Below are 13,501 nucleotides of genomic sequence, written 5' to 3'. Positions count from 1 at the left end.
ATTGATTTCCTCTTCCTTCTTTTTTGCTCTCGGCCTCTTCGTTTTTGTCCGTCCTCTCAGTGGCAGCGCTCGCGGACGTTGGTACAAGTTCAACGACAACGTGGTCGAGGAGTTTGACATGAACGATGAATCTCTGGAGTACGAGTGCTTCGGGGGAGAGTACCGACCCAAAGTTTATGACCAGTGTAAGTAACCGTCATTAACTCTGACTTCTATAACATTTATCTATTAACTTCTGAATCCTACTGCTCACATTTCACATGGGGGACTTCATGATACTGTATGACTCCACTGGACTCGCTTAGAGCCGTTGTTTCCTGGTTTTCCAGTGGCAAAAAGTCTTGGTTATATCTGGTACATATTTGACATCGTCTTGGTCTGGGTTTGAAGGGAGATGATCCTGAAATGTGGGTTAAAAATCCTGCAAAGAACTGATTTATCAAAGGTACACATCATTCACTGGACGAGGGATTGCTCGTCTTTAAGCAGCGAGTGAGCAGAAGAAGAGAAAAATCAAAAATAGACATTAACACGACACACATTTTGAGTATATTATGTCGGGTAACATTCCTTTTTGTGTTTGTGTCACATTGAAGACACAAATGTAGGAGACATGTTTTTTTCACACGGCATCAGACTTCAAGGGAGTGGAGTTCAGCTGATGTGATTGATATACATAGGTAACTTATGTCTGTATGTGTGTCTGTGTGTATGTGTGTGTGCAGCCAACCCGTACCCTGACGTGAGGCGGAGGTACTGGAACGCCTACATGTTGTTCTATCAGAAGATCAGTGACCTGAACTCGCCTGTCCTCCCAAAGAAGAGTAGAGTGAGCATCATGAGGCAAGAGGCCGAGGACCTGACGCTGTGAGTCAAACTGCTTCTCCATAAATAATGTGTCACTCACAGTCTCCAGCACAAGTGGAAGAACAGCTCTTAAAGACATGTGCAAGACATTATGTGTGTTTCAATTCAACTGCAGATAAAATAATAAAGCAAAAAGAGTGTAAATAGGAAAACATGAATAAGATGCATCTCATGTAATTGTCTTAATCAGATAAACTCAGCTGGCTGCTAAAGTGTGTTTTGAGGTTGTCAGAATTTTCAACACTTTCACATTTTTCAATACCATGTCTCTTAAAACAATTCAATCTATTATTTTAATGATCAAGAGTATCGAAAAGTACCCAAGATAACATGTCGTTCATGTTTTTTTAAAAACATCTGAATCATCATCAGCATGCCACGTCTCCTCTCATCCAGCCTCCTTCTCTGTGTTCCAGGTCTGCTCCGTCCTCTCCTGATATCTCCCCTCAGTCCTCTCCTCGCCCCCCCAGGGCCAACAACGACCGCCTCACCCTCCTCACCCGTCTGGTGCGTAAGGGAGAGAAGAAGGGTCTGTTTGTGGAGAAGATGCCCGCCAGCATCTATCAGGTAGAGAAGCATCGTGCTGCGTCGGGCGAACATGCTCCCGCCCGCTGTGGAGGAAGTAATCGTACCATCTGTTCTGTTAGTGACAGAAGGAGAAGCAGCTGGAACGCTCCGGCTCATCTGACCTCTCTTCTGTTTCTTTAGATGGTGAGAGACGAGAATCTCAAGTTCATGAGGAACAGAGACGTCTACAACAGTGACTACTTCAACTTCAGCCTCTCACTGGCCTCTGTCAACGCCGTACGTTCTCCTGCTGTTTGAGTTTCTGACTGGATCATTAATCAACATGAAAATCTAAAAAGAACGTTATTTAGTATTGACATGTAAAATAAGGACTTGAATCATTAATATTTCTCTCTATATGTGCCTCTTAACCTAATCCCTATTTTCCATTAATAATATCTTATTGTGACTTATTTAGTGGTTTTCTTTCTTATTTGATCACAACAACAAAAAGCCTTCTGCACAATCTGTGCTCCCTTACAGGAACCTGAAAGAACTATTTCTGCTCAATTATTACATCTTTTGGTTCTTTTTTTTCTCAATTTCATTCAAGTTGTGTGATGTGAAATCACAGTGGGACCAATATTAACTCAAAACTAAACGACACCACTGATATGGATACTTAGAAACTTGTAGTCCCAACAGTAAATCCTACAGAAAGCACAGACGCTTTGACTTTCAGTGATCGGTTTCGTTGATGTTTTTGTGCGTTACAGACGAAGCTGAAGCATCCCGACTACCAGCAGATGGCCAAAGAGAGTCTGCAGCTGGCTGTTCACTTCCTGTTTCACACCTACCTGCACACCAAAAAGAAACTCCGGTACATACACACACACACACACAGTCTCACTGCATAACACTTTTAAATATGCATTTTAAGCATCACAGTGTCTCACCTGTTACCCACGTGTCTGTCCTGCAGGGTGGACACAGAGGAGTGGATGGCCACAGTGGAGGTGTTGTTGACAAAGAGCAGTGAGGCGTGTCAGTGGATGGTTCAGTACCTGGTCGGATCCGAGGGACGAGAGATCACCAGGTCAGTGATCAACATAAACACCTGAGGGTGTACCATGAAGCCAGATTAGAAGGTAATCCTGGACTGTTGAGCCTAAAGTCAGAGTTAGAGCCAGAATCAACCTGGCTAGATCACCATGGTAACTGACTCTACACTCTTAATCTAGTTGGTACCACATTATGTTCAGCGTTACGGCTTAAAATTGTCTGTAAAGTTTCGTATTTTTAATAATTAATAATTTTGATAGTTAGAAAGACTTCTGAGAAACTCCACCTGGCGGAGTATTCTTAGTCCATGTGCAGGGAGTTTATGAAAACGGGTAGCGGGAAGGGGAGTGAAACATGGTTCATTTACAGAATATCATGTTACAGTGATACACAGCTGGTTGAAAATCAACAAACTATATGTTTGACAAAAATCCTCCCAAGCAGTGTCCACATCTTTATCTTACGGCTTCATCACATCAAACTCTCTGTGACTGCTGCCCTATGAAATCTGTACTTTAGGACTAGCAGTCATTGAACAATTAGCAGCACTTTTCTGGTTCATTCATGAGTATTTTTAGGGGCAAATGTGAGTAAAGTAGTCTCACAGTGGAGCCCTGATGTGTACACTCTGTAGCCTGGATTTAATCACTGCAGCACTGCTTTAGATGTCCTTGTGATATGTGAGACTGCAGACTTGGCAGCTCACAGCGCTGCTCTCTCATTCTAATCGATACACACTGAACTCTCTGACCGGGTCAAGGGATTCCACCCGACACTAAATCTCCACTTGCTCTGACTCAGCGCTGGTGCAAAGTATTTAAAGTTTGGAAAACTTGAATCCTTTAAAATGACAGATTTTTTTTTAACATAATAAGAATTTGATCATCATAATCACTCGTACAATGCAGGAATTCAGTATTTAAAAAGAACCAATCATGTTGGTGTATTTAATGCAGAGTGGTTTTGTTAGCTTCTACACCCAGCTTTAGTTTTAATGACAGCACGCTGAATAACAGAATATTTAAGTGAGTGTCTTCTGAGAGGAGCTAAGTAAAGAGGGTGTGGGCTGGTTGGATAATTTCATATCCATTTTCATGCTTCTGTAACTCCTCAGCATCCATAGAGAATGAAATGCACTCTAGGAGCTCACAGGAGTGAAGTCCTGGGGTTAAACTGGTCTACTGTCTTTCCCTTGAAGCGTCAGCATCACATAATTAAGTCCCTGATCGTTTGAAGTGTCTCAGATATATTTGCCCATAAGACCAGAGGAAATGTTTTGATCTCTGCTGACATCGTCTCCAGGGGAAGAGAAAAGTAGTACAGTTCTCGTGGGTTTAAGCCACAGCTTCACAACATATCAGTGATCTTTAGCAGGGCGGCCCTACTGATGAAGGTCTTGGTATTAATTAAAAAAAAAAAAAACAGTTTTTATTTCTCTGTGTTGAATCATCGGCTGACCAAACTGTCCTCAGCAGGGATTCATTTTTAAAAAAGGAGACACTGAGGGTTAAACTCAGCGGTGTGTCTTATGGCCACATTCCTCCAGAACAAGGCTGTCAGCGTTAACGCGCTAATCATGATGCGATGAAATCTGATATCAATGCATTCATTATTTTCAATCACATTAAATTAAGTTATCCCTTTCAGGGCACTGTAGATACAAACTAACTCGTTTTCAGGTAGGGTTTAGTGTGGCCATTAGAACGTAAGACACAACTCACACAGAGCTGCTGCAACAGGACACAGTTATTGACCAATCGTGTGTCTCCTCCTCAGGGTCTGTCTGCTGGAGTGCAGCGTGAGGGAGGTGAGGGTGGTGGTGGCAGCCATCCTTGAGAAGACTCTGGAAAGCGCTCTTCACTTTGGAGACCCGGGATTGGACAATCTGATGGACGCCCTGCTCTCCTTGTTGGACAAAGACGTTCCTGAGAATGTGAAGAACTGTGGGCAGTACTTCGGCCTCTTCAGTAACTTCGCTCAGAGGGTAAAAAAAACATGATCAAATATGTAGATTTAGACTTTGTTGTATTACTTAATTATGAAAAATGAGATGAAATGATGATTCTGAGTGGTATGTCTTTATGTTTCTCTCTCAGGGTTGTGGTCCTTGTCAGCTGCTGTTGAAACACTCGGCTTATCGTCGGATGCTCATGTTCCTGTTGGGACCAAACAGACAAAACAACCAGGTACTACCCCACTATATACACTATTCAGTATTATGTTTCTTGAGAACACAGTTGTTCTTTCTCTTTGACCTGTGTGCTACTTTCAAATCCTTTTTATTCCATCTTTGCACTCATTTTACTTCCCCACATTTTAAATGGAAAATGTGCCTGATCAAAGTCTAAAAGTTGTCTCAGATTGTTATTCTAAGTGTCTGACAACATTACAGATAGGAACTCTACAGAGATGGACCTTTTACAGGGGAAGATGTTTTTTTAAACGGGAAGCAGCTGTTACATCACTCTCAACAAACACACCAGACTACATTGAAATATCAAAATGAATGCCTTTAGTTTTCGGTGTAATTTATTTTACACAAATATTGTGTTTAATCTGAACTGACATTTTAAAACGCCAAAGGAAAGCTGTTATTTTAAACAAACTTACTAATAAAGACAGCAATCTACAAACTTATGTGCTCTGCAATGTCATATTAGTATAGTTTTTTTAATCACGATGAATCGCTGCATTTCAATAGTTAATAACAATTCATTAGAATTTTTAATCACATGTTTGAAATTCCATTATTTGCATTTACAAAGGTTTTTGTTGTGCTTTTATTTTGTATTTTGTACTGTTAAGGTCAGTTTGCTTAACTAACTCTTTGGAGAAAAACCTGCTTTTTATTTTGAAAGACAAAAAGGAACTTCCAGTAGATCTAAAGTTACGACATTAACTTAACCACCAAGTCCTAATGGATCAAAGCGTTTATTAAAATTGTGAAATGGAGCAGTAAAAAAGTGAAATGTTGGCTGTCACTAGGTGAATATTACTTTTGACTTATCAACTGAGTGTTTTTTTAAAATGAAATGAGACATTTAGAGGAGCCGCAGTGTCATTTATTTCCATCACTGTGGAGGCAGGAAGACACTACGGTGGATTAACTCCACTACACTGAATGGGACAAAATGGCAAACGATTAATGTGATTACAAATAATTCATTTATTAATTTTAGACATTAATCGCATCACCATTGACGCGTTAACACAGACAGCCTTAAACGTTAGTATCTATGAAGTCTGGTGTCTTTGTAGAGAGTGTTGTGGTGGCATGTATGTTAAATATATCAGGGTCAATGTTTTAGACTGATTGTTGTTTTGTTTTGTTTGTGTTTCTCTAAAGAATCGTCGCTGGAGTCCCGCTCAGGCTCGGGAGTTCCTCCACCTCCACAGCACCCTCGCCCTCATCACGCTGCACTGTGACCTCGACCCCCAGCGGACGCAGGGTGAGACACATTCAATGTTCAGGGTTGACGTTTCTGTACATTGAAGCTCAGAGTCTGATCATTTATTGTCTCGCATGTCGTCCTTCGCAGCTCCAGAAGGGTTTACTCTGAGAGTGAGCTGCGTCCCGTCCTCCACCCCGCTCCTCCCGCTCCACTCTGACATCCTGGCCTCCCTCTTTACTCCAGAGGGGCAGCCTTACCTCCTGGAGGTAACAAACCTACCAACAAACCTCTTACACTTCTTCTAACCCTACAGTATGTTTGTCTGTCCTTTATCCAGAACTTTACTTCAGGCTTCTGCAAGTCTGTAAGAAGTCTCAAACCCAGGGCAATAAAATGTCTTCAGTATGATTTTGACAGCTCTTAAAAATTGAAGTGCAAAGTTCACACATTTAAAAAGTTTCATGAACATTATTCATTTTTGTAATTACAAAAAAGCACACTGACACCAATAAGCACTAATGATATCTATACATTCCAGTCAGATTTATTGCACCTCCACAAATGGGGCTAACCTGCTGCTTCTCCCATCCATTTATTTTTATTACATTCATAAATAGAGAGGAAGATAAAGATCTCTCTATATAGAGAAAGATAATACAAAGCCATATTTGCAGTATCAGTGAGATGTTGAGAGCAGCACATGAAACTCTTTAAGAACAAATGTAAAGCCTGTTGCACATTCTACAAGAAAACTGAAGAACTTTTGGTTATAATCTCTCATTAGATAGTTCATGTTGAATATGAATACATTTTATTTAATTTGCAGGTAATTCTTCGATTCTTTGGATTATTCTTTTTATTTTCTTGTTTGCTTTAAATAAGTCCTAAACTTCATTCACAAAAGTCTCAAGAAAAGTCATAAAATCTCTTAAAGAGGACTTGTTGAAACCCTGGAGGATGCAACAGTCAGAGACAGAAAAGAACAATAACTACACATGAAGAGCTGTTCTTCAGGACAAACGACATCATCAGAGGGTTTGGGGTTGATCTGTTCTCTGGTTTCCTGTTTGTCCTGCAGGTGATGTTTGCGATGCGGGAGCTGTCAGGTCCTCTGTCTCTGCTGATCGAAATGGTGACCTACATCTCCTTCTGTAACGAGCCCTTCTCCCTCGGTGTGCTGCAGCTGCTCAAGGTAAAAAAAAAAAAAAACACTCAGAGATGCGTGTCAGAGCTGACAGTCATCTGAGAGTGTTACATGTGATGATTCCTCTGTGTCTCCTGCAGACTCAGCTGGAGACGGCCCCCCCTCATGAACTGAAGAACGTTTTCCAGATGCTGCAGGAGCTGCTGGTGAGTCACAGCCATCTCTTTACTCCACCTTGGTTTAATCAGATCACTTTTAGGATCAGCTTTGTTAACATCAGTGAAATCTGTTGTCCTCAGGTCATGGAGGATCCTCTGCAGGCCCAGAGACTCAAGTATGCCTTTGAGTCAGAGAAAGGCCTTTTAGGTACGTCTCAGTGTTTCTGATGGTGCTTCTTATTTCTGACACTCGCAGCAGAAGGCTGTTACACCCTCACCTTGACTGTCATCCTATCCGGCAACACTGTCAGTCTTTCTGTGAATTAAATTAAATTATCAAATGTATAAAAATCTAACTGAGTGTTTTTTTCCTCTCAGCTTTGATGCATCAGAGCAACAACTTGGACAGCCGGCGGTGCTACCAGTGTGTCAAGTTTCTGGTTACTCTAGCTCAGAAGTGAGTGCATCCTCAGATTCTCTCAGATATATATGACCCTACTCGTGCTGATATTATTCATCTATTTATAATTCTGATCCTCTGTTTATGTTTCAGGTGTGCTCCAGCCAAGGATTACTTTAAAGACCTGTCTGGCCACTGGAGCTGGGCGGTGCAGTGGCTCCAGAAAAAGGCAAGTTTCCCTACAACAGAGAAAACCGAGAAATGGATCTCAGCTTAGTTTAAAACACCATGAATATGAACTCTTGTCACACTTTCATCGAGATGATCCATTGTGTTTTTAATGTGCTACCTTAAATTTTCATTCACCTGATTGCTGTTTTGCAGAGTTGAAAGCTTTTATTGTCACAACATTGTTTGCAAAGAACTAAAGTTCGGTCATTTAAACATGAGTTTGAACTATTTCCACCATCAGTCCATCCGTTTTCTTCCACTTATCTGGGGTCGGGTCATGGTGGCAGCAGGCCAAGCAAAGTTGCCCCAGACGTCCCTCTCCACAGCAACATTTTCTAGCTCCTCCTGAGGCATTCCCAGTACAGAAGAGATATATAATCCCTCCAGCTTTACTCAATTTGAACTCTTTCAAAACCTTACCCCCGAGAGTTAAAAAAGGTTCCTCTTTAGCGAGAGGAAAACATTTCATGCTCTTTGATATTAATCCTTTAAATATCATATTAACTGATATTGTTTCTGGATCATGTCCCCTCTGCTTTTAGATGACAGAACATTACTGGACTCCTCAGAGCAACGTCTCCAACGAGACCTCCACCAATAAAACCTTCCAGAGGACTATCTCTGCACAGGTAGGAGCAGGTCTCTTGTAAAAATCATCTCAGATTTCCAATCTGGTTTAATAAAGGTTTGATTGTATAAAAAACAATATTTGTCTTCTGTTCTTTGTCTCTGCAGGATACGTTGGCGTATGCCACGGCGTTGTTGAATGAAAAGGAACAGTCGGGCAGCAGTAACGGTTCAGACGGCAGCCCGGCCAACGATAACGCAGACCGCAGCCTACGACAGGTATTACAAGGATTCATCACAATCACTGCACCACACAGTGGGCCTCTTTCAAACCTCATAATATTATAGTCAATCATTCATTTAATGTATTATATAGCAGGTTACAAAAATTAGTAGTTGAACCATGTGCTACAATAAGGGAAAGAGGAAGGAATGGTGAAAGAACAGCTGAGGAGAAACCAAACAAGACAAAATACACAGAATATTAGCTTCCTGAAGAAGGACTTGTTGAGGGTCCTTGACCCCAAAGGGTGTTCACTTCTGAGCTTAAGATTTTAGTGAGGGACTGGCAGGAGGCCTAGACTGATCATCTAAGGCTTTGTTCACATTTAGACAAAACTCCTAAAAAACTCCTGAAGTTTTCAGGGTGAGCTGCATGTGCTGCAAAACTACCAACTTTTCACTCGGCCTTTATCCAGAGTTCCTCCAGTCAGCGCCCTAGGAGACCACGCAGAAAGTCTGTGGTGCACGACCACAGACATTAAGCGCGTGACAGGGACGATCTCTGTTCATGCGATTAAAAAAGAAAAGATTCTCATTAGAGCATCGTTTTAGCAGACTATTGCTTCGTTCACCACTTCTGCCTCGTTCTTTTTCAGGGATAGTCTCCTGCTGTGAGGTGCATGCACAGTATGAACAACCAGGTCAGGAGGATTTTAAGAACAGTCCTCCTGAAATCTCTAGAAAATTTCAGGAGTGTGCGTATAGGAAATTGGTATAAGAAACCTGGAGGTTCATTCAGCCTTTTATAAACAACCAGTTCAACCTTAAAATCAAACATGAAGCTTATTTGAGGAAAAAAGAGAAAAGAAGAGATGCTCCCTTTTCCTGGAAACAGTTACAGCAGCTCACACTCACTAAACTCATCAGCAGAGAAGAATGGAGCAGAAATAGAAGCTCGTCTGTCAGCAGCAGTTTGTCACCTCCCACGGTTGTTATTAGCAGCTTTATTCTTCTCTGCCCACACAACACGAGCTGTCAGAGATGTTCTGTCAGCGATGTGAATACGACAGAGAGAATCTAATCCCTCACTCAATGCTCAGCACATCGATACTTTGCCACATTCCTGTTCTTAAATGAAATCTCTGTCTCTCTCCCAGGGCTCGGAGTCTCCCATGATGCTCGGTGACTCAAAGAGCGATCTGGAAGACGTGGACCCGTAGCTCCTCCACTCAGCAGGATCCCTCCGCAGGAGAGGCGGCTCTGCTCCGGGCAGCCGACCCAAAGGGCTGCACTTTGCCTCTGATTGGTCGTGACATTTGGGACTCCACAGCAAGCCAATCAGAACTCTCATTCTCTGGGTCGCCGCGGCAGAGAAGGAGCTTCGAATAAATAATGAATTACTTCGTTTCAGAGCAGCCGAGGCGATAATGGAGGATCATTCTCATTAAAGGGCAGCAGAGAGGAATGGTGGAGGGACGAGCAGAAACCCTCCTTCATTCGTTCAGTCAGAATGACGGCGAGCGGGACGACGGCTTCGGGTTGTGTTTTAACAATTTTCTGCTCATTTTTGCCAACGTATCGACACAGACATATTCATATTGTAAAGATTTGTTCCATAGGTGTAATTTCCAGTGTAAGATAATATTTTAAAGTTCTTCTCTTACTCACAGCCGTGCAAATAATGAGAGGTCACGTTAGCTGCTCTGGAGGAACTCACACACACACACACACACACACACACACATACAGACACGTACAGACACACATGTGCACCTGTACAGGAACACCTCCACACACAAGCACTTGGGAGGGGGCGGGGTTTAGTATGCACTTTATAGTCCAGCCCGGTCCAGTGTGACACACAACAGTTCCTCTAGAGCCTCCACGCGATCCTGTCTACTTCTTCTTCTGTTGCTTTTAACAACTTATGATTTCAGTGCCACTTATACAGACGCTGTTACCTCACTGTAGCCATGGTAACGCAGCACAGGGCCATACCTGTCCTACAAACAGAAACAGCAGATCTGAAACAAACAGTGCCATCGTCAGTGCTCTTCCTCCTTCTTCTTTTTGTGCTTTTTCTTCTCACTGGGTTTTATTTCTTTCTTCTTTCTTCATCGCCTTTTTTTATGATTTCTTTTTTTGGACTCTGGATGGATTGACTCTGACTGGAGTAAGTTTCACGCCTTATGCAAGAAAAGCTGATCTGAACGCGCACAGATTAGCCACGGTGGGCCGTCAGTGCCGACTGAGGGGGAGCTCAGGAGCATGTTTTATTTTTAGGTGCCAAGGTTTCACAAAAACATACACAAAAACACTACGATAGAGCGTGTGTTAAAATCGTGCAAATGTGTGTCACTTTTTCACAAAGAGCAAGTCGTCCTCGCCTCACTGTTACCTCCGCTTTATCAGGTTTGATTTCCGTTTGCCTTTTTTTTTTTTGCTTTCGTCTCCTTTCTGAAACACACACAGGGGGAGCTCCACCCAAATGTAGCTCTAGTTTCATACCAGAACAGCGTGCATCCATCGTCCCGAACACCCGCAAAAAAACACACACCTTCCTCCACCAATCAACGGGAGACTTGAAGTGCCTTAACCTCCTGTTCCCTGCCGCGCTGCAGGAGAGCGACAGGGCTTCTTCACCCCTATCAGACCCAGAAAAAAACAGGGAAAATGTCCTCTGTGTGATGTGAAAAAAGGCGTGCAGGAATGTAACTGTTGGTTGTTGACTTTGTGAACGGGGGAGGAAGGCTGAGGGTGGGTGTAGGTGACAGGACGGGGTTTTGGTGATGGTAATATGCTGCTTCTTTTCACTCTGCTCGATCCTGCAGAGACACTTTGTAGATTAATATTAGGTAAGCCACACCCTGCAGACAGGAGCCTCAGTTAGCTTCGCATATTAGCTCTCAGCTAATTTAATAATGAATAGGTAAACGTTTAAAGTGTGAGGACCTAAAGAAGCAATCATACTAAATGATTTCTGTTGGGACAGAGGCTGGTCGGCATCATCCCAGCCTGAGACGAGGGAGGACTCCCAAACTTTTCAAAGGTTTCACATCCTCTGTCACATTTTTACACCGAATTTGCCGCAAGAGAAAGAACCAGAGCACTGCCTGAATTGTACAAAAACATTTTGTAATGTTTGTAAAAGTGGGTAGATCTGGAGAAGAGCTAGAGAAAACACCCATTTTAACAAAAATCACCAATGTTTGGCAATTTAGACAGTGTGAAGGAGTTTGTCTGCAATATTTGATCATTAAAAACAAGAAATTGCCTGATATTGGGTGCCTAGGACTACGATTTTTTTGTTGCCGTGGTATCAAACAGGTTTCAGCATTGTTGTATTTTGTCCTAGAATCAAATCAAAGTTTTCAAGTCTGTTATCATGACAACCCTACTCTGCTGTCATCGGTCTCACTCGTGGGTGTCACGTCGTTTTCTCAGGCACATTTGCATGTGTGGCAGAAAGTGGTGAAGTTTGTCAGACACAAGAAACCCCCTCCGTGCTGTATTTGTTTGCTGTGTAATCGGTCATAAGCACCCCCCCCCCCCCCTCTCCCCCCTGTGTCCGTCTGACGGAGCTGCATGCAGTCTGTGCCAAGAGATTCACGGCAACATGAGCACTAGTCTCTCCTCTCCACTTCATCACCATGACGACTTCCAAAAGAAGAAAAGTTCAGTCTTTAGTTTTTATCCTGGGGGATGCAGGGGGGGACCTGTGTGTGCGGGGGGGAGGGGGGCCTGTGTGTTCAGGGGGGGAGGGAGGGAGGGTTGGCATCTGTACGGGTTTTTACTGTCATCCAATTTTGCAAATTCACTTCTGCTAACGCAGGATTCTGTAATGCATGTTAAAACTCGGTTTTAATTTGTACATCAGAGTTTGATTAAGGGGAAATTTGATATAAAATAAACTGGAATGCACAACCTTTTGTAAACATCGCTTTCATGTGTTATTGCGGATTATTCTTTAATTTAAAAAACTGAAGGTTTACAGATTATACATTACTTTATTAAAAAGAAAAGACTCAACCAAGAGTACAACCGTACTCAAAAACTGACAATAGACCGACCGTTTTATGGTCCAGCATGACAGATTAACAAATGTAAACTTTGAAAGTAATGATGAATGAATTCCATTTAGCGAATACGTCGGGGTGTTTTGAATATGCACTTAACTCAGGGCATCAAAGTGACTCTTTCCTGAAAGGACATTTTGAAAAAAAATATGGCAGCGGTGATTCTCGCACACCAATTTAACTGGGCTTTAAAAAGCCACAAAAGGTCTGCAGGCTGCAATATTTGGAAAAAATAGTCTCTTTCATAAAGACACGAGTGGTTTAAACAACATGTGCCCACAGTGCAAAAAGGTGAATTAAAAACAGTAGCAAACATTTCAGTCCTCCACTGGCATCAGTGTTAGTGGTATGAGTGTTTCACAGAGCTGATATGATACAGACTGATACCTGATGTGATTAATCAACCAGCTGGTGCTACTGAGAGTTGAGACAAACTACCTCGAGTGAGCCAACAACAAATCTTGGTGTTTATGTCTTTCAAATCCTTCTGCTTTCACACTGAAGATGTTTGGTTTCAAGGAGTTCCATTTAGCTTCATGGTTTTCTGTGTCCTGGTTAATTCCTGCTGTAACATGCAAATTCATGCCAAATCCTCATTATTCAGTCAATTCTGTGATTTTAGTACTGAAAGAAAATGTCTAAATGTCTGATTAAAAACAGCCAGAATGAACTGAGAGCAATATTTTAGATTTAAACACAGACTGCCTCTTATCGTATCTCACAGAGGACATCAGACATGATCTGTTCAGCAGAAATAAATCTGATAATTGAATCGATTCCAGAGTTAAACACAGTACCTGCTCTGGTATTTGGATCAGATAATAGATGACATTAAATCACTGAAATAACATTGGGTTTCGTGATTTTTTTTTTTC

At 42.2% G+C, this 13,501-nt stretch overlaps 1 protein-coding gene across 3 annotated transcripts in view; it reads left to right on the top strand.

The window, feature by feature from the left end:
• Nucleotides 1-11,830, top strand: part of usp24 (ubiquitin specific peptidase 24) — a 43,671-nt gene extending 31,841 nt beyond the window's left edge. For all 3 annotated transcript variants that reach the window (XM_061031786.1, XM_061031781.1, XM_061031775.1), the window contains 18 exons: nt 61-185; nt 726-867; nt 1,284-1,434; nt 1,576-1,671; nt 2,151-2,254; nt 2,357-2,470; nt 4,213-4,420; nt 4,533-4,622; nt 5,783-5,885; nt 5,976-6,094; nt 6,907-7,020; nt 7,113-7,178; nt 7,272-7,338; nt 7,509-7,587; nt 7,684-7,759; nt 8,304-8,390; nt 8,497-8,607; nt 9,708-11,830. In XM_061031786.1, coding sequence (XP_060887769.1) covers nt 61-185; nt 726-867; nt 1,284-1,434; nt 1,576-1,671; nt 2,151-2,254; nt 2,357-2,470; nt 4,213-4,420; nt 4,533-4,622; nt 5,783-5,885; nt 5,976-6,094; nt 6,907-7,020; nt 7,113-7,178; nt 7,272-7,338; nt 7,509-7,587; nt 7,684-7,759; nt 8,304-8,390; nt 8,497-8,607; nt 9,708-9,770 — 1,915 coding nt within the window. In that variant the 3' untranslated portion in view covers nt 9,771-11,830. The remainder of the gene's footprint in view (nt 1-60; nt 186-725; nt 868-1,283; nt 1,435-1,575; nt 1,672-2,150; nt 2,255-2,356; nt 2,471-4,212; nt 4,421-4,532; nt 4,623-5,782; nt 5,886-5,975; nt 6,095-6,906; nt 7,021-7,112; nt 7,179-7,271; nt 7,339-7,508; nt 7,588-7,683; nt 7,760-8,303; nt 8,391-8,496; nt 8,608-9,707) is intronic.
• Nucleotides 11,831-13,501: the final 1,671 nt, after the last annotated feature.

The sequence above is a fragment of the Labrus mixtus genome, chromosome 3 (assembly GCF_963584025.1).
Source record: "Labrus mixtus chromosome 3, fLabMix1.1, whole genome shotgun sequence".
NCBI classification, from domain to species: domain Eukaryota; kingdom Metazoa; phylum Chordata; class Actinopteri; order Labriformes; family Labridae; genus Labrus; species Labrus mixtus.
This window is presented reverse-complemented; position numbering and strand designations above follow the sequence as displayed.